General features: G+C 43.3%; 1 protein-coding gene across 4 annotated transcripts in view; it reads right to left on the reverse strand.

Moving 5' to 3' along the window:
* The window catches only part of gata2 (GATA binding protein 2), a 48523-nt gene that overhangs the window by 6718 nt on the left and 21021 nt on the right, over positions 1-20784 (reverse strand). For 2 of the 4 annotated variants that reach the window (XM_062969822.1, XM_062969823.1), the window contains exons 2-4: positions 13378-13702; positions 11160-11771; positions 4973-5151 (exon numbers count right to left, since the gene is read on the reverse strand). In XM_062969822.1, the coding sequence (XP_062825892.1) occupies positions 4973-5151; positions 11160-11771; positions 13378-13615 (1029 nt within the window). In that variant the 5' untranslated portion in view covers positions 13616-13702. Of the gene's footprint in view, positions 1-4972; positions 5152-11159; positions 11772-13377; positions 13703-15324; positions 15938-20784 lie in introns of those variants that run through there. The other 2 variants (XM_062969821.1, XM_062969824.1) reach the window with 2 other exon arrangements.

Raw genomic sequence — 20784 nt, forward strand, 5'->3', positions numbered from 1 at the left:
CAACATGTCCTTCTGACTGCCATTTTATAATAGAATCCACTTAAGATGTATCAAAAACCCAAGATTTGCAAGATTTGTATTACAGTAATGGACACACGCCATCTCTACCAATCCCTCTTGAAGCACAATGTCACTGCAGCCCTTTATAAATGTCAGTTAACCAGGATCCTGAACAACCAGGTCATTTGAATAAATGAGTTTGTACTGTTCTCTGGATCATGTGTTAACTGCAGCAAAGGTGCATTTAGTTCTACCCAGGACAACCACTATTTATTTCATTATAATTTAGCACTTAACGGGTTTTGTGTATTTAAGCCAGTCATTGTTTTATTTAACACGCTGCCCCGAAAACTCTGCCTACAACACTGGTGTAATCTCACAATACGTTGTGCTGCACAGGAATAACACTCAATATAAAACCTGTGAAGTTGCTGGCACGCTCTGTCTTTGAGGTCAAAAGATCAATGCTGCAGCATTTATCATGGTTTTCACTAAATACTATTTGGTAAAGAACCTAACACGTTTCACTTTAAAAGAAGCTTGTCCTCACAATTTGCTAAAGCTTCAGCATACTGTACTGGACAATCAGTCAAGTAACCGAAAAGCACTATGGATCTAGGAGTACAAATAATTATGTACTGCTTAGTCGTCTGTGACTAAAACCCAAAGGCAAAACTTCCAGTTTAATTTTGTTTGGTTCTAAGAAAGGATGGGTGCACCACTGAACTCCACATCATGAAATCAAGAAAGGTCTACATTGACACTATGCTGAATGATCCAAACCCCTGAAACAGGGTCATTCCAGAGTAGGAGGAAAGGTATTCTCAATTTGAAGGGAAAAGGTCTTTATACAAAAGGCTTGAAAAGTATGCCACTTCAGGACATACTATTCATATGGTCCATTTGGTACAGTTGGGTGAATTTGATAGGTTTGTATCATTGATCTCATTTCCACAACACCAATATGAACCAAACAGCCTAACCGCGCGGCCCGGGGGGGGGGGGGGGGGGAGGCGCTAGTATAAAGCATAAGCAATGTAATTCTCAAAAAGTTCAATTCATGTTATGTTATCAAAGCAGGATGTGAACAGTGTCTTGGGCTGAGTCAAGTTTCTACAGCTTCCACACCAGCTTCTCAAGTCTCAGAAAAATGGTGCAATAAGAAGCCATCACCCGTCCCACTTTTTACCACTATGGAAGAGTATAGAACAGACCTGTGTTATGTATCTTTTGGATTAGTGAAAGCGGGGAGAGACCTAAATATCCTAAAGGCACCAGATTCTATCTGAACTTGGAAGCTCAACAGGGAAACCTCCAGTTAGTACTTGGATAAGAGGCTGCTACCAAATACCAGATGCTATAGGCTATATTTTAGAGGAAATAACTAGCAAAACCACCTCTTGAGTATTCACAGCCTAAGAAAACCTTATAACATTCATGGGGTTGCTATTAGTTGGCAGGTAAATTGAAGGCACACGCAAACGTAAGTACACAGAGTGCCAAGAGTGTTTTACCTTATTTCAGCTTCAAGATAGGGCAAGGTTAAGTACACCCAAAACACAAGTACTGCTCCTAAATAGAAGGATCAATGTCCCAACCAAATTGACTATACACACGGATTCTCCAAGCCTTTGCTATGTTTCAATGTATACCAAAAGACAGTGCTGTATTTCATGATTTCCACAATTGTATCATGAGTCTTGAAGTCTCTTTCTTTAAGCGCATATGGAGACAGTGACCTATTTGTTAATGTTCATAATGTCTACTACTAGACTGAAGTGTGACTAACAGCACCAAGATCCAATCTGATATAGTTGGATGACAAAACTAAAAAAAAAGAAAAAGAAATAAATGACCTTGTTTCATATACACTTTCTGGTAAACAAAGCACCTTCCAAATACTCAATTTAAATTTGAGGCAAATCTACCTGCTGCAAAGGGAATCAGCTACTTTAGAGGAACATAATGCAGGCACTGTGGGAGGAAAGGAGAAGCATCTGACCAATAGCACATATCCCTCCTTTGTGTTTTCTTGAACCAGATGAATGGAAAGGAACCAAAGCTGTATACAAAAGCATGGTACCAAAACCAGGAGTACTGCTTGAATTTTCTTAAACATGTATCTTCAACTCATGCTGATGATAGCACAAATCTCATAACAGGATCTATTTTCTGAATCCTCCATGTAACAGATCAGGGTATGTTTATTGCCCTAGTTTCTTCTAAAAGAAATTTTGCAATCTTAGACCACAGTCCTTCAGAGCATATGGCGCCTAATCCCTGCCCTAACTGGCGATGTCAGGGACATACAAATCAAAAGCTCTACCACTAACTACAGCTCCTCTCATTCAATAGAGTTCTCGGAGTTTGATCCACTGAATGAAAGAGCAGAAACTCAACCTCCTGAATTTCCAAGCTCTCAGAAGGCCGCAATGGCTGAGATGCCGAAGGCCCTCACAACCCCAGGCACAAGCATTGAGGCTGTCTAGATACAACAACAGGACTCCCTTCCTGCACTGGGCCACAAGGTCAGATCACTGGTACTTCTGACTAATTAAGTATACAGGGGGAGGAGAAAAGGTCTGCAACTCAGAATCTCCAAAGAAGGCTGGACTACAACACACAAATATCTCCAGATTCAAGTCTCTTCCCCAAACAGTGCATATCCTTCTCTGACAATCAATTGATTCATGCAATGAAGTCAACCATGGAGCTGCTGTTGGCAGAAGATCTCCAAGAACCCCCCTCTTCTTTATCATTACTGACATAATGCTGGGCATTGAAGGTAACTGGCAACTGAACAGCGCCAACACCAAAAAAAAAACCCCAACCACTGAGCTCCAACAGCGGCATCCATTGCTAGAAAGCAGCGTGCAGATCTGTATTGCTGGATCAGGATAATTTATCTCTTTCTAGACTAAGTTTTTTTGGCACAATTTAGAAACACTGCTTTATTTGCATTTCCCCATTTTGATTAGGTTTTGGCAGTGCTACCAATTGTTTTACAAAATTACATTTTTTAAACCCAGTTATTGCTAGACAAGAGTGAGGACTTGTCAACATGTAGGGATTATAATAATTTCACTTCTGAAATTTAGATGACCCTCCTGTTTGCATTTCCTGATCCCATAACTTTCTTAAAAAACAAAAACTCGACCGAGACTCTTCACCCCAATCCTCACCAGCCCCTACCTCCCGGGGGGTTTAACATCCAGAGACTCCCATCAAGCATTTGAAAGCAGAGAGCTCTGTTTGCATATTTGAGATGGTTTATTGATACTAGACTCTGCTGCTTAACTCTAACGGCCTGTCCCCATTTAGTCTGGCATGGAGTTCAGCCTGCGAGAGAGACGATAATGTTACACTGTTGTCTTAACATTTTTCTAGACGTGTCAGTCACTTCAGAAGGAAAGAAAGCCATTAAGAAGCTTGCCCCGTTGAAATTCTGACTCAGAGCCGAAATCCTTTGTATCCTGTCCCAGCATTAGATCATTTCTATCTCCCGATTCTTGCTTTGACAAAAAATACCCCCCACAAATAGCAAGATGTTTAGACACCCCAGCCCCCTTACCAAAATTATGCTGGCCCAAGAAAGAAACAACATTATTATTCACATTTCTTTTTTAACAAGCAAAGGGAGCATATTTGCAATTTCAAAACAGACAGCCTGACTGGCATGGCTTGCCTATAGAAACTCTTTAAAGCTTTTAGAGTCAGGAAACAGATACACAAAGTTTCCTTATCTTCAGAGGACAGATATCCGGATAGGAAACTACTACCAGGAGCTTAGAATTTTTTTTAAAAAAAAATCAGTCAAATGAAAATACAAAGCATAGGTGACTCCATGGAAAAATAATCAGCGCTTTAAAAGGGCAATTAGAGAATTGCCCAAGAAGAGGACTAATGTTAGTTTTGCCATGGAATCTATGACTACAGCACAGCTTTATCAAAACAGTTATTGAGCAAACAGCAATGGCACCGACTCAACAGATTTTTATATGTACACACACAGAAGTATGTGTATTATACTTTCTGGTTCATTTTAAATATATTTTTAGGATGAGAAGGTCTACATGACTAACACTTTCAGTTCCATGGTATTTTTAAAATAGTTCAAGTGGTTAAATGCATTAAACCTTTCCTCTCTGGATCAAATTAATTAAGCCGCAGGAACAAATAGGGAGGGATAACTGGTCATGTATCCCTCAGCTAGATAACATTTTGGAGAAATTACACCCAGTAAATATGTGTGAGAAGGCACACAAGCTACTGAACTGAGCTGCAAGTGAGAAACTCTCTCTGGTCTGAAAGTCATCTGGAGAACATCTACACTGTTGAATGCCCGCAATTTGACTGCCATGGCTCAATGCTATGCAATTACAAGAACTGTAGTTTTATAAGATCTTTAGCTGTCTCTGCCAAAGAGTGCTGGTGCCTCATGAAACCACAATTCCCATGATTCCACTGCAATGAGCCAGTGGCAGTTAAAGTAGTGTCAAACTGCATTATTTCTACACTATAGAGGCACCCCAGGACTATGGACTCACTAGAGAGCCAAAACAGCCCTCTGTCTCAGTCTCACTCCCCTTGCACCCACAACACATATACTGTTTTATCTATGCAAAGTACTGACCTACCACATTGTATTGTTGTACAAGTTGTAACAAAATAATAGATTTGACAAAGTTCATACACTCTCAGCATTGTGTGTATGTATACACGCACACAATTACAATTGCTCTATATCTTGGCACATACATTGCTCTGGGTGGAGCCCATGAAATCTGTCCCCAGGCTACATTGTGACCCCTGAGTGACACAGATCTTAGGTGCAGCACAACATCATCTCGATTGCACACAGGCTCTGAAGCACCAAGATGGGTCATGCCGCCCTCGTGCCGTCATTATGCCTGTGTGTGGTCCCATTAAATCATTTAGCCCCGATCCTGGAAAAGGGAGAAAAGACACCTACCAGCCTTCGTTTAGGTTTAATGAGAGGTCGGTTTTGACCGTTCATTTTGTGGTAGAGCCCGCAGGCGTTACACAGGTAATGCCCAGTACCGTCTCTTCTCCAGAGAGGGGTGGCAGTAGCTCCACAGTTGACACACTCTCTGCCTTCTAAATGGAAACACGAAGAAACCGGATTTCTTTCTTTAAAAACAAATTCACAAAAGCGTTTTGCAATGTCCTTTTAGGCAGAGTTCAGAAATCAATACATAACATCATTCAATGTATATTTGGGGAGGGGGAGACATCAGTAACAAACATCAGCAGAGCATGCAATAAGCTGTCTAAATTCCCCCAAAAGAACAACAGATCCGAAGCAGCTATTTCTTATACGATGATCAGATAATAACCTCCAGCATAATTAATAATGCTTGAGCCAGAAGTGTGGCACAAAATATTATGCTCCATTTCTCCAAAAGCCCTGTATTTTAGGCTGTCCCTCCCTCCCTTTGCCCCCCCAACATCTCCTAAGAAAAACAGGAGCAGAAGAACTCTATACAGTGCCAATTGAGAACTGTTAGACAGATAAAATGTCAACTTCCCTAGCGATGGCCCCCAACTTTTTCCCTGTGAATGCTTAACTGCTCTGAAAATAAAGCAGAGCATTAGACAAAAGATAGGGATCCTAAGTAAGTGAACAAGGGATCTGAAGGCAGGGGAGGAAATGTGTTTTTAAAAGTCTTCCCAAAATTGACATTTATAATTTACATACCCATCACATTCAAGTGAATGTTGTCATTAATACTGTATTTCCTCCATTACTGGCTTGATCGCATTACCCACAGTTATACTGACTAAATATTGTTGGATATTCTAACTCTACAGTCTGTGATATACGGCGGCTGCTTCTTTATTTTCTTTTTTAAAGGAAGGTGAATGGGTGGGTGGGTGGGTGGATGAGGGGCGAGAGGATATTTACTAGAAGTTTATTAGTTTGAGGGAAAGTCTGGTTAACAGAGGAAATTCTTCTAACATAGTTTATGCAAATCATACAGTATTTAATGCAGCGGAAACGCACTTTGGCCAGTAATTCAAGCAGGCCATGCTGAGTTCAGCTGCGCGATGTCTCCTTTAATGTATGGAGTGGGTGGTTTTAAAGCAGTACAGGCTGGAGTGAAAAATGAGGGAGCTCGGTTGTGAAGCCGAGCTCCTTGCTTTTGTCCCTCCTTAGGCAGGAAGCTGCAGGAGTCGCCTTGTCGTGAGCCTCGCTTTTCCTACAAAAACATAAAATAGTCACGAACTCTGCCCAGTTCCAGCGGCAGGACAGGGTCTCCATTACAAAACATAGGGAAACTCAGATCTCATAAAAAGCTTTATACTGTGGGAAATAGGCGACAGGGGTTGTGGAGCTAACTAACTTCCAAAGGTAATTGTTTATCCACTCTGGGGCCTTTTTAAAAACTAGCGCAAGGGTTTTGTTTTGGTTTTACAAAAACTGACTTTGTTTCCAGCACAACAGCAGTGTTTCAGGTACCGAGCAAAGTGTGAAATTTCATTTTCTCCCACCACCCCTCCCAACTTTCTAAAGAAACCGATTTGAGCTGGAGATCATGAGATAGTAAAAACATGTGATATTTTCATTGCAGTGCTCATAAAAGGGCTGGGAATTACTAGTCGCTTTGAAAAGAGATGTGTGTAGATTTGTATATCCTGTTTTATTTTTCTTTCAAGCCACATTAAATTCCACACACAAGAGATACAGAAACACAAACATTTGACATTTTCTTTTCGAAAATGGGAATATGAATGTTGTAAAAATGACATGAATGCAGGAAAGTGTTGTACATCTGAAAATGAATGTATTTTAAAAAGGACTGAAGTAAAAAGTACCTCTCTGTTTTTGAGATTTTATATGTAGGGATAAATACATATAGGCAAATACAGTATTAAAAGATTCTTAGTTAACAAGGAAGGAGGAGTATGAATTAAGATAAGTGGGCCTTATTTCCCTCCCTCCAGTTTTATTGAATTCATTTAAACTAGTATTTACAAGGTACCTTAATAGTTGGCGCTAGTACGTAAACTATATTTGAACTTTTGCTCTTTGTACAATGCGAAGGAAATAAGGCTCTCTGGAAGTTTTAAGAAACAGCCCTTGTAAATTTCTCCCCTAAACAGTGACACGGCCGCGCTGCTTCATAAAGATGAACTTGAGTGCAAGTTAACAAAAGCAACTGAGTAGAAACCCCCCAAAAGGAGGCAAAGGAAAAACAGGCTCTTGCCAGGCATTTCCACTGAATACAGCTGGCCTAGGCCTTTATGTGGCTACATTAAGAGATTTTCCAATATAAACCCTGATTTGCATAATTCAAATCTGCCAGGTTTTTTTAAAGAGGGATTACTGCCTCCCTTGGGCCCAGCGGTGACCAAATACTGCAGAGACCAGGGGCTGGGGCTTGAAGAGAGAGACATCTTGCGAACAACCAATTAGCAATGACAAACTAAACTTTGGAAAGCTGGAGATGCCCCTGCTGTTTTGCCCGTCTCATAAAACAGTGCAAATTAGTTCAATTTGGTATATATTCTCATTGAAACTCAGTGGTATGAATCCATTCAGGTCGGAGGAAGGCATTTTTAAAAATGTCCTATGACACTCAAGATCACTTAATCCAGATTATTGATTTACTCCTTCACACATTTAACTACAGTCCCTTTACACACAAGATCAGGGGATTTGAGGAGGTTTCTTTAATTGTCCCAGCTTTCAATGTATGTTCCTACATGGAACAGTGATTCTCATCTGGTTTGATTATTGCAATTAGAAAATCAAAGGGCTGGTAAATTTAGCTAGAATTAATAGGAAAAGAAACACATTTCCTGCATTCGTTTAACTCTTTAAACAATTAAACTTAAATTAATCAGCATTTGTAATTTAGCCTTTGTAAGCAAAAAAAGATAATATAGAACAAGCAAATATTGATTAAGTATCCCTCTTCCAAAATGTTTGGGACCAGAAGAGTTTTGGATTTTGGGATATATATATAATGAGATAGCGTGAAGCTGGAACCCACGTCTAAACACAAAATTCATTTCATATACACATGCAGAAGATAATCTTATCCAAAATATTTTAAAATAATGTTGTACATGAGACAAAGCTTATGTACATTGAACTGCCACAAAGTAAAGGTGCTGCTAACTCAGGGTCTGGACAATTTCAGATTACAAAATTCTGGAGAAGGAATGTTCAACCTGTACTTCACTTGTTGTTGCTGTTGTTATTATTGAGAGTATGGGATTATTTTAAAATTTGAAACAAGGGATCTTAACCTGTATTATTATTACTATTACTATTATTTGATACACAACAAGATTAATACACAGCAAGCAGCTGGCTGTTGTATTGGATCACACGTCAGACATTTCCCAAGTGTCTAGGACTATGTGATGTATCAGTGAATAATGCGTGCAGGTCCAAGTAGGGTGGCCTTTTGCAGCCGACAGATGGTTATGGTTGCTGTTGTTGTTATTATTATTATTATTATTATTATTATTATTATTATTGACTTGGGAGTATTTTGGATTTCAGAATTTCAGATACAGGATGCTCAACCTGTACTTCAGTTATTATTAAGATCTGTCTGCAATTCTGTTGGCACTGTAACCTATCAGAATTATTTCATTAACAACTCCATGGCATAAATCCTAACCATTGCATTTCAGAATGAAAACTGTAGCCCAACACATTCATCTGGCTCCCTCCTAATCCCCTGGCATCCTCATTTATAAGGCTCCAATTAAAAATAATTTCTCTATACATTATAACCCTTGGCAGTGGAATATGCTGCCTCAGACTGTGGGGGCATCTCCTCCTCTGGAGGTTTTTAACAGAGGCTGGATGGTCATCTGTGGGGATTGCTTTGATGGTGTATTCCTGCATGACAGAATGCGGTTGGACTGGATGGCCCTTGTGGTCTCTTCCAACTCTAGGATTCTATTAGCCTAACCTGTGCTTAAGTATTATTATTGAGGATTTGAGAGTATTTTGGACTTAGAATTATGGACAAGGGATGCTCAACCTGTACTTCAGTTGTTACTACTGAGGGCTTACTGAGATTCTGTTGGCACAGTGACCTATTGCAATTATTTCAGTAACAACTCTGTGGCATAAATCCCACTTCAAAATGAAACTGTAACCCAACACATTCCTCCAGCTTCCTCCTAATCCCTTGGCATCCCCATTTATAAGGCTCCAGTTAAAATTAATTTCACTTTATGTCTAACCAGCCTTTGCAAGAAGTATACCCAAAGAGGTTGGCAAGCGAAAAGGCTCATTGCACCCTCCTCCGAAGCCTCATAGCCAATGGATTATAGAATCCTAGATTGGGAAGGCACTCCAAGGGCGATCCAGTCCATTCAGGAATGCACAATCAAAGCCCTCCCAAAAGATGGCCATCCCGCTATGATCTCACATTTAGATACAAGACACTAAAAACAGGCTTATAAAATGAGCCTAAAATGATCCTGTTGTGGACAGATAACACTATGTAACACAATTTTTGTTCCTGGGTTATAAAGGTTGTTTCCTAATTGGTTCTATCATAAAAACATGGGGAAAGTTTATTAAACTGCAAAAACTGTTGTTTTTGTGGGACATCCTGCAGCACATTTTGCTATAGTTTTTCAATGTGTATCTCACAAAATCTCAACCAATTCAATATAGTTGGTGGCAGCCACAAAAACCAAAGTTTCTGGAGTACAACAACTACTTTCAAAGCAAGTACAGCACAATTAAAAAGGAAATAACACTTTCAAACCAGGAACAGATTTTTTCAAATTTTGTTACATAGTATAATTAACAAACAATAGAGTTGGAAGAGACCCCAAGGGCCATCTAACAATCAAAGCCCCCCCCCCCAGCCTGTGACCTGGGGCCCTTCCACACAAAGCCCTATATATCCCAGAATATCAAAGTAGAATATCCCACATTATCTGCTTTGAACTGGGTTATCTGAGTCCACACTGCCATATATTTGCTTTGTTTTCAGATTTTTATTTATTTATTTATTTTGCAGAGACTTCTCTTAATATTCTCAATGGCTGATGTTTATTACTGATGACTGAGCTTAGCGGAAATATACTATTTAATGGACGAGTCTCCACAATCATTGTAATTGGTTTTTAAATGTTTTTAAATGATTAATATTTATTGATCTCTTATTTCTGGGCGTTATGGTGCTTTGCATGATTTTTGTCTTGTATTTTATGTTGAAAGGTGCTTTGATTTGTATTGTAACATATTTATACACTGTGTATTTGTTATGTGGCACTGAAACGGCCAAACTGTTCTGAGTTCAAACTGTTTTATATACTAGTGGTTTTATTTTGTATTGTATGGTGTGTTTATTTGATTTGTTTTCGGCACCTTGTGTCATATGTAAGCTGCCACAAGTCCCTTCTGGGGAATGGAGGTGGGGTACAAAAAAATTATAAACTGTAGAAATATAGTAAGTAAATAATAAATATATCCCAGTTCAAAGCAGATCATGTGGGATTTTATTCAGCTGTGTGGAAAAGGGGCCCTTATGCTATGAAGATAGGGAATAAAAACATTATTACAGTAGAGTCTCACTTATCCAAGACTCGCTTATCCAAGGTTCTGGATTATCCAATGCATTTTTGTAGTCAATGTTTTCAATATATCGTGATATTTTGGTGCTAAATTCGTAAATACAGTAATTACAATATAACATTACTGCGTATTGAACTGCTTTTTCTGTCAAATATGTTGTAAAACATGATGTTTTAGTGCTTAATTTGTAAAATCATAACCTAATTTGATGTTTAATAGGTTTTTCCTTAATCCCTCCTTATTATCCAAGATATTCACTTATCCAAGCTTCTGCCGACCCATTTAGCTTGGATAAGTGAGACTCTACTGTAATAAATATATCCAAGTTCAAAGCAGATAATGTGGGATTTTATTCAGCTGTGTGGAAAAGGGGCCCTTATGCTATGAAGATAGGGAATGAAAACATTATTTTCCTTGTGAAGTCATAGAATCCTCGACTTGGAAGAGATCCCAAGGGCCCTGCAGGAAGACACAATCGAAGCCCTCCCGACAGATGGCCACCCAGCCTCTGCCTGACAAGCTCCAGAGATGGGAAGGGGGGTGGGCTTTCCTAAACACTAGAAGGGCTTGCGTTGCTCACCTGAGCAGGAGCGGGCCTTGCTGCGCTGCTTGGGCGTGAAGCTGGAGGCGGGCCCGCCGAGGAAGCTGCCCGGGTGGAAGAGGCTCCCTCCGTAGTCGTGGGCGGCGGGCACGTAGGGCGGGTAGGTGGGGATGGGGTGGTGGGTGGCGGGCTGGGCGCCCATGGAGGCGGCCAGGCTGCTCCGGAGCGGGCTGGCGCTCTCCATCTTCATGCCCTCGGCCAGGGAGACCTGGTACTTGAGCGACTCCTTGGCGTCTCCGCCGGCGGCCGAGGCGGGCGAGGCGGCGCTGCTGCTGCTGCCCCCGGCGCTGGGGTCGGGCGAGACCTCCTTGGGCGGCGTGGGCGGGAAGCCGAAGAGGTGCGGGGGCCCCGCGTGCGAGGCCGGGGAGGAGCCGTTGCCGCCCCCGCCGCCCCCGCCGCCCGAGTACAGCGCCGAGCCCGGCGGAGCCCCGGCCGCGGAGGGGTGCAGCGGCGGCGCCTTGGCGAAGGGGCTCACCGCCCACGGGTTGTGGTGGTGGGCCGCCGAGAGGGCCGCCTTGCCGCTGTCCAGCCACGGAAGGCCCGGGCTGTGCAGCAAGTGCGGGCGGCACATCTGGCCCCCCGTCAGGCGCGCTGAGGAGCGGGAAGAAGGGGACGAGAAAGAAAAAAGGGGACCAGGGAAGGACACCGTTAGACAAGGAGCAGAGGCTGGAAAGACACCGCTACAGAATATATGGGGCCCCATCTACACTACCAGGTCATGCATATTTTGCCATTTGAACTACATTATATGGGGCCCCATCTGCACTGCCATATTATTGAGTTCAAACTGCACTATATAGGGTCCCATATATACTGCCAGGTCATGTTTTTAGTGCAGTTCAATTCAATTCAAACTGCATTACCTGGAGTCCCATCTACACTGCCATGCCATGCATATAATACAGTTTAAATAACCTTTAGCCAAGGTATATGTTCCCTATAGGATCCAGAAAAACAACTCAGAAAAACAACACAGATCATAGACTACATTCCACCTGATGAAGACTCTCTTGAGTTAAAACTGGTTGTAAATTTGGAGTCTACTATTTCTTAGTAACTGTTATTTATGTATGAAAATAGGAGTCAATTCATCTTTCCAGAGAACAATATTCCTTTCACTATGAATGTAACGGTCTTATGTTCTACTGTACAGCAATGGCTTTATTCGTTTTTGTGTTCATATTGATGCATTGAACTAAATAAGTTTAATGACATTCAAAAAAATTCTGTGTTACTGTAACAGTCTTTGTAGACCCATCTACACTGCCATGTCATGCATTTAATGAGGTTCAATTCAATGTGTTGTTGAAGGCTTTCATGGCCAGGATCACAGGGTTGTTGTATGTTTTCTGGGTTGTATGGCCATGTTCCAGAAGTATTCTCTCCTGACGTTTTGCCCACATCTATGGCATGCATACAGCCCGGAAAACATACAACAACCCTGGTTCAATTCAGTTTGAACTGTATTATATGCTAAACAATGCAACTGAACTGCATTATAGAAGTCTGCAATGATCATAGAATGCAGTTCCAAACTGCATTATGTGGCAGTGTAAGTCTACCCTTAGAGAAACTAAGTGAGGCGACTGTTAGGGAAGGCAGAGAGAGCAACCATGAGGGAAGTCAATGGGCCACACAGCCCTAACCATGACCCACCCCCATATACACACATGGCCACAGAAGATGCATCCACACTATAGAATCAATGCAGTCTAACATCAACTTAACTGCCAAGGCTCAGTGCTATGGAATCCTGGGAGTTTGTTGTTTGGTGAGGCACCATCACTCTTTGGCAGCGAAGAAGAAAGGCTATGGAAAACTACAGCTCCCATTGCTCCACAGCATTGAGCTACAGCAGTTCAAGCTGCGCTCAACTGCATTCGTTTTTCCCAAGCCTTGGGGGTCCACACACCCCACTTGGGACATTCAGCCCTTCACACAGAAAGGATCTAGGCAAACTTGAGCCCTCCAGGTGTTTTTGGACTTCCACTCCCACCATTCCTCACAGCCTCAGGCCCTTTCCTTTCCCCCCTCAGCCGCTTAAGCGCTTAAGTGGCTGAGGGGGGAAAGGAAAGGGCCTGAGGCTGTGAGGAATGGTGGGAGTGGAAGTCCAAAAACACCTGGAGGGCTCAAGTTTGCCCATGCCTGGTCTACATGAAACCTTTCCTTTCTGAAGTTTGAGTGTGCATAAACCTACCGTGGGCCTGGCTGTAGGAGACGCGGGCGGCGGCGCGGGCGTGGGCCGAGTTGGCGTAGTAGGGGTTGCCCTGGGAGTCCAGGTGGTTGAAGAAGACGTCCACCTCGTCCGGGGGCAGGAGCTGCGCCGGCTCCATGTAGTTGTGGGCCAGGCCCGGGTGGTGGGCCTCCGGGTGCTGCCCGTTGAGCACGGCGGCGTGGTGGGCCATCCAGCGGGGCTGGTCCGTGGCCACCTCCATGGCGGAGGCAGGTCGACCTCCGAAGGGAGGGAGGGTTAACGCGCGACGAAACCGCCTTCCCTCTTTCAAAGGGCTAAACCAGGATACCTGCAAGAAGGAAGGAAGGGTTAGCACACACCTTGGGGAGAAAAAGGCAGGCTCCAAGGAGGGAAAGGGGACTGAGAAGCCAAGGAAGTGGAGTTTCTGCATAGTTTTGCCAAAGTTTTTCCAGGAAGGCGGGGAAGGAGAAGTCGAGAAGTTTGGCAAAAGTTACTCTCAGGCCCCTTCCACACAGCTGATGAAATCCCACATTACCTATTTTGAATATATGACAGTGTGAACTCAGACAACCCAATTAAAAGCAGGTATTTTGTGAGATTTTCTGCCTTGATATTATGTGTTATATGGCTGTGTGGAAGGGCCCCCAGAAACCTTAAAAAAGGGGGGAATGAGAAGCCAAGAAAATATCTCTTTTACCCCCTTCCACTTTGCAAAAGTTACTCCTAGAAACCTGAAGGGGAGGATGATAAATTTCTGTTTAACCATGGCATCTCCCTCTTCCACTTATTATTATTAATTATTATTATTATCGCAAAAGCAGAAACCTTTGAAACCTACGGAAAGGGAGAATAGGGATAAGAAGCCAGGAAAAGTCCTGTTTTGCCCAGTGTACCCCCCTCCTTCCACACAGCCATATAATCCAGAATATCAAGGCAGAAAATCCCACAATATCTGCTTTGAACTCGGTTATGAGTCCACACTGCCATATATTCCGATTCATAGGAGATAATGTGGGATATTTTTTTTCAGCTGTGTGGAAGAGGCCTCATTCTGTTTTTCCCTCGTCTGTTTCCTCTGTACCAAATGAAGTGCACAATTTTCCTACAAATACTCATCTCTAACAGTAAGGAAAGGGGGAGGGAAAATAACGCCTTTCTGAATATATTTCAGATTTCAATATTAATATCAATAATACATAGGATTTGTGCTACATTAGAACAGTAAAGACAAATATCACAGAAGTCCAATAAACATTAAATAACAAAAATAAGGTGTAAATACTAAACTAATCTGGAAATTTGCTATTGCAACACATCCAACAAAAAGGATTAGGACTATGTGGCTGCCAAACCAACGACAAACAGCATACGCATTTATAAATAACAATATGAAAGCTATTTATTTATTTTTATTTATTTACAGTAAAGCTATTGTGGTGGCCCACTTAGATTTCCTAAGTAAGAATGCATTTTTGTAAAGGAATAGATGGGGGTGAACTTTTTTCTAGTCTCCTTGGAATACACGAAGCTCATTCCAGAAGCTGTTTAAAAACTGGCCCAAGAGTCCGGAAGAGCCTTGATTCCCAATGTGACCCATCGCCCCACTTTCTTTGCTAATTAATTAAGAGTTCAAGCTGAGATCATTTTAAAACAACAACTCGCAATCTTTTTTTCAAATAATAATAATAAAATATCCAACAATTAGAAAGCATTTTGTCTCTTGCAGGTAAGAAGCCAAGAGGGCTCCTGCTTTGAATCATATCTCCCCTTTCCACTCATTCTCCCCTCCCTCCGTCTATTTTCTCTGTACAAAAAAGGACTAACAACTCTTTGAAGAAAAAACAGATTTTTAAAAAAAATATATCAAAGTACAGTATTCGCAAACATTTCAAGCTCTTCCCTTTCCTCCTCCTCCTCCTCCCGCCGCGTCCGGCTCACCAACATACTTACGGAGGGGCTCTTCCAAGCGGACTGAACCAAAGCTCCCAAAATGTTTGCAAAGTTTTCTTTAAGGGTCTGTTAAAAGTGGGGGCGGCGGGAGATTGTTTGGAAAGAGAGCGCGAGATGATGCGGCGGGAGGGAGAGAGGGCGGGAGGGAGGGGAAGGGCCCTAGCTCCTCCGCGGGCGAGCTCCACTTAGAAGGCTGGCCTCCTTTTTTGCAACATCCCCAAAGCATCCTATGTCAGCCCTGGCGCCAGCTGGACTCAGTTCAGTAGACAAGGGGCGAGGGGCGTCGCGCGGGCTAAGAACCTCCGCCCGGCCAATCAGCGCCGCCGCCTCCAACCTCGCCTCGCCATTGGCCCAGCCGGGCCCGCGGGCCCCTCATTTACTCCTCCGCGCGCAGGCAGAGACACAGACAGAGAAAGGGAGAGAGAGTCGCGCGCCCGGCCCCGCCCGCGGGCGCGCGCGTGCGTGCTCTCTTCTTCTCTCCTTCCCCCCTCCTTCTTTTGTCTTTCCTGCTTTCATTCCCTTCATACAACTTCTTCTTGTAATCCACAAGCATGCGGGCAATTTCAAAAGAAAGGAAGAAACCATGAAAATGAACAAAACCTGGCTACCAGTACTGTATTTAAAAAAAACAGTGAATAAAGAACAACACTCTGAAAACAAGATAATTCCAGACATGACACAATCAGGGCCAGCTAATCTCTCCCAACAAAGGATTTCCCCCAGGTAGAAAGCAGCCAGGCTTTGAAACTGAAAAGCTTTTCAATGCTAATCAAGGTGATTAATTTCAACATTCACATTTGCCTCCAACAAACAAGAGTTCTTTCTCCCACTCTGAACCTTCCACAGAAATATAAAATCCCTTGCCTAGTTTCCAACAGACCTCACAACCTCTGAGGATGCCTGCCATAGATGTGGGAGAAACGTCAGGAGAGAATGCTTCTAGAACATGGCCATACAGCTCGGAAAACTCACAGCAACCCAACTTCTTCCTTTCAATCAAGTTGTCTCGTTTCTGATCCAGTTGCTTGTGGGCTGTCCGAAGGAGCAGCGCTTGCTTCTTGTGCTTCAAAGAAGCACAAATCGGGCAGGGGGACTTCAAACAGCTTTGAGAGGATATATTTTGTTTTATAGTTATTATATAATTATTTATATGTGTATAGATTATATTTTATACCGAGGCCGAATAAAGAAGCCCAGGATGGTCCTCCTTGGGAAGACCAATGCTCACTTGGGAAACAGGACAGGCATAGGTTGGTGTGATTTTTCCGGGCTGTATGGCAATGTTCTAGAAGCATTCTCTCCTGACGTTTCGCCCACATCTATGGCAGGCATCCTCAGAGGTTGCGAGGTCTGTTGGAAACTAGGCAAGTGGGGTTTATATTTCTGTGGAAAGTCCAGGGTGGGAGAAAGAACTCTTTTCTGTTTGAGAAAAGTGCGAATGTTGCAATTAATCACCTTGATTAGCATTGAATAGCCTTGCGGCTTCAAGGCCTGGCTGATTCCTACCTGGGGGATCCTTTGTTAGGACGTGTTAGCTGGCCCTAATGGTTTCCTGTCTGTGGAATTCCTCTGTTTTCTGTTATACTTATTTACTGTCCTGGTTTTAGAGGGTTTTTTAAATACTGCTAGGCAGATTTTGTTTATTTTCATGATCTCTTCCTTTCTGTTGAAATTGTCCACATGCTTGTGGACCTTCCACAGATATACAAAACCCACTTGCCTAGTTTCCAACAAACCTCACAACCTCTGAGGATACCTGCCATAGATGTGGCGAAACATTAGGAGAGAATGCTTCTAGACCGTGGCCATACAGCCCAGAAAATTCACAGCAATTCCGGCCTTGAAAGCCTTCGACAACAGGATAGGCGATGTTTAAAAAATAGGAGCAAAGAGTGGCTGGACTTTCATTTGGGTCATTAAGTAAGTACTTCAGGGGATCCGATTTTAGCAGCCCAGAAAGAAAGAAAAACCCTTGACGAGAAAATTAAGAGTGGGCGCTAATGCGAGAGTCTGTGAATCCAAACTTAATAAATCCTTGCACTGAGTGCTTAATTCTTTCCTCTCCTATGAAACCACCTCCTGCGTCCATTCCCTTCGCAGCGGTGAGGCACGAATCAGTTGTCCTCCTTAGAAGCAAATGTATTCCAAACCGGAACCGATCACGTATTTTCCCCCCACCCCGAACATGTACACCAAGGCAGATTATTAATAATAACCAAAGCAATGCTCCAGATTACTTTAAAATAGAAGAAAAGAAACATGTCTTTGTATTCACAGCTTGGAACGTTGGAAACGTCAGTCTAGTCTAGTTCGAAAAGCGAAAAGCGTTTTTGTTTTCATTTCAAGTCGTCTTGAAGTGAGCGAAAAAGACCTATGCTAGAATTATGAAGCGTCCTAAAGCTGGTTGGAACAGGAAAGGTGGATATTGGGTCCTGAAGCATCATATAGGAGTCCTGCCGAGAGGAGGCCTCGTTTCCGAGCGGCTTTTCCCGGGAAAAGGACAGAGATCCCTTGAATCCGGTGCCAGCCTCGCATTCCTGGAGGGAGGGAGACTCTTCCCAGCCCAACGCCATCTGAAGAGAAACCCAACCAGGGCTGCGTCTCATTTTCATTCCTTACATAAAACCAGCCCACAGCCATAATTCTCAGCCTCGACGCGTGCTTCGCTTTGTGTCTAAAACCACAACTCGGGCTGTTTCCTTTCTCTCTTCCCAGTCCTGTTTCTGAGAGAAGACGATTTCTCTCCTTCTGAAGCCAGCTACCAAAGGCTTTCAAGTCTCGGGCTGAAAAGGCTTGGACTCGCTTGCTCAGCACTTCTCCCTCCCTGGATAGAAAAAAGGGGGGATTCTCCCCTCAGCCCCGGAGATTGAAATACTTCGCTTCCCCTATCAAACATTGCACTTAAAATAGCTGAATCCCACAATCTGGGGAGGCAACTGCGCCCCCCCCCCCATTCCTCCTTGCCGCCTTTCTTTATTTGAGCTTTATTTATTTCCCTTTCTTTTGGCCTATTTTACAATGTCCCCTTTCCTTGGAAGTGTCATGCATCTGAGGCTGGCTAATATTCCCCATTTACAGTTTTGGCGCCTTGGTTTATTCCGGATCAGAGCTTCTCGGGGGCCCTTCCACACAGCCATATAACCCAGAACATCAAGGCAGAAAATCCCACAATATCTTCTTTGAACTGGGATATCTGAGTCCACACTGCCATATATTCAAGTTCAAAGCAGAAAATGTGAGATTTTATTCTGCTGTGTGGAAGGGGCCTGGGTTGTTGTGAGTTTTCCGGGCTGCATTGCCATGTTCCAGGAGCATTCTCTCCTTTTTGTTTCGCCCATATCTATGGCAGGCATCCGCAGAGGTTGTGAGGTTTGTTGGAAACTAAGCAGTTTCCAACAGAAAATTAAGAACTTCCGTCCGTTAGAAGTGTGAATATTGCAATTAATCACCTTGATCAGCATTGAAAAGCCTTGCAGCTTCAAAGCCTGGCTGATTCCTGCCTCTGAACCACACTCTGAAAGCAAAGAAATTCCAGACAGGAAACCATCAGGGCCAGCTAACACTTCCCAACAAAGGATTCCCCAAGGAAGGAATCAGCCAGGATTTGAAGCTGCTCGGCTTTTCGATGCTAATCAAGGTGATTAACTGCAACATTCACACTTCCAACAGACAAGAGTTCTTTCTCCCACTAGTTTGTAGTTTCCAACAAACCTCACAACCTCTGAAGATGCCTGCCATAGATGTGGGCGAAACGTCAGGCGAGAATGCTTCTGGAAAACGGCCATACAGCCCAGAAAACTCACAGCAACCCAATGTTTTGACAACACACAGCCTTCGACAACACACAGAGCTTCTCTGCTCCCATTTTGGAAATCTAACCCTTAAATCAACCCCTCTCTCTCTGTTTTTCTCTCCTTCGACGGGCGGCTCTTTCAATCTGCCTTTTTCTCCATCAGGCTTGTATTGGATTGTGAAGCGCCTTTTCTGGGAGTCTTTTCCACCGTAGAAATAAGCCCTCGTCCGTCCTCGCCCCCTCTTCCTCACCAAGGAAGGGAGCCCCGAATTCCCCGTCCGCACGCCCGCCCTCCGCTTGGGCTGATCTGCTTGTCTCTCACTTCTGGATGCCAGTGGACGTTTAGATGGAAAGATGCCCGCCCGGATTGATCCCTGCCACGCTGGCCATTCCGGCCGACAAGGCCGCTTGAGTTGGGGAAAAGTTTTGATCTCTTTCCTCAAGGTGGAGGCTGTTTTTAATCCCATTTTAACGCGGATCATTTCAATCCTGGTGTGTGACAGTATGCCTCCAAGTCGCCTGTTGACTTAGGGCGACCCCATGCATATGTTTCATAGGGTTTTCTTAGGCAAGGAAGACTCAAGAGGTGACTTGGCCAGAACCTGCCTCTGAAATGTAACCTCATCTTTACGTTTTAACGCCCGGTGGAAATAATTCTACTTTTGTTTTTGTGTGCTAATATCCTTTCAAGTCGCCTCTGGATTGGTGGACCCCATGCATTTCATAGGTTTCTCTTAGGCAAGGAATAATCAGAGCAGGATTGGCCAGTCCTTTCCTCTGAAATACATCCTAGGCCCCTTCTACACTGCCATCCAGATAATCTGCTCTGAACTGGGTTATATGGGAGTGTAGACTAATATAATCCGGTTCAAAGCAGATAATCTGGATTTTATATGGCAGTGTATAAGGGGCCCTACACTACTTGGGATTCGTTGGCCGTTGACCCTGCACAGCCATATAACCCAGAATATCAAGGCAGAAAATCCCACAATATTATCTGCTTTGAACTGGGATATCTGAGTCCACACTGCCATATGTTCAAAGCAGATGTGGGAAGGGGACACGGTTTCTAAGATCAAAATCCAGCGCTTTTAAGGTATTTAGACCCATATTGTACATCGTTTCTCTTCCCGCCATCTCTTTTTCCTTTCAATTATGCTCTCCAAAAGAAGGCCCTCCTCAATTCAGAATTTAGTTCGCTTTAGTTTAATCTATCAGACAGGAGATGCCATACTTGTGAAAGACTTCTTCCACACACAAGTTAATATGGGTTCAGTTTAAGGCAGCTTGTGAAGGCCAAACCACCCCCAGGGCTGTAACTACACTGCCATATAATGCAGTTTCAGAATGCAATTTAACTGCATTGAACTGGCTTGTATGAGTCCACACTGCCTTCTCTTGCTCTAATTAGTAAAAGAGCCAGCGTGACCTAGTGGCTTAAGTTCTAGACTACAACTGTAGCCACTTTGAGTCTCCTTGTGGAGAGAAAAGAGGGTAAGAAATATGACAACAACAACAACAACAACAACAACAACGTGTTGTCTAAGGTTTTCATGGCCGGAATCACTGGGTTGTTGTGAGTTTTCCGGGCTGTATGGCCAGGTTCCGGAAGCATTCTCTCCTGACATTTCACCATACCCGTGGCAGGCATTCTTAGAGGTTGTCTG

The sequence above is a fragment of the Anolis carolinensis genome, chromosome 2 (genome assembly GCF_035594765.1).
Source record: "Anolis carolinensis isolate JA03-04 chromosome 2, rAnoCar3.1.pri, whole genome shotgun sequence".
Lineage (NCBI taxonomy): Eukaryota > Metazoa > Chordata > Lepidosauria > Squamata > Dactyloidae > Anolis > Anolis carolinensis.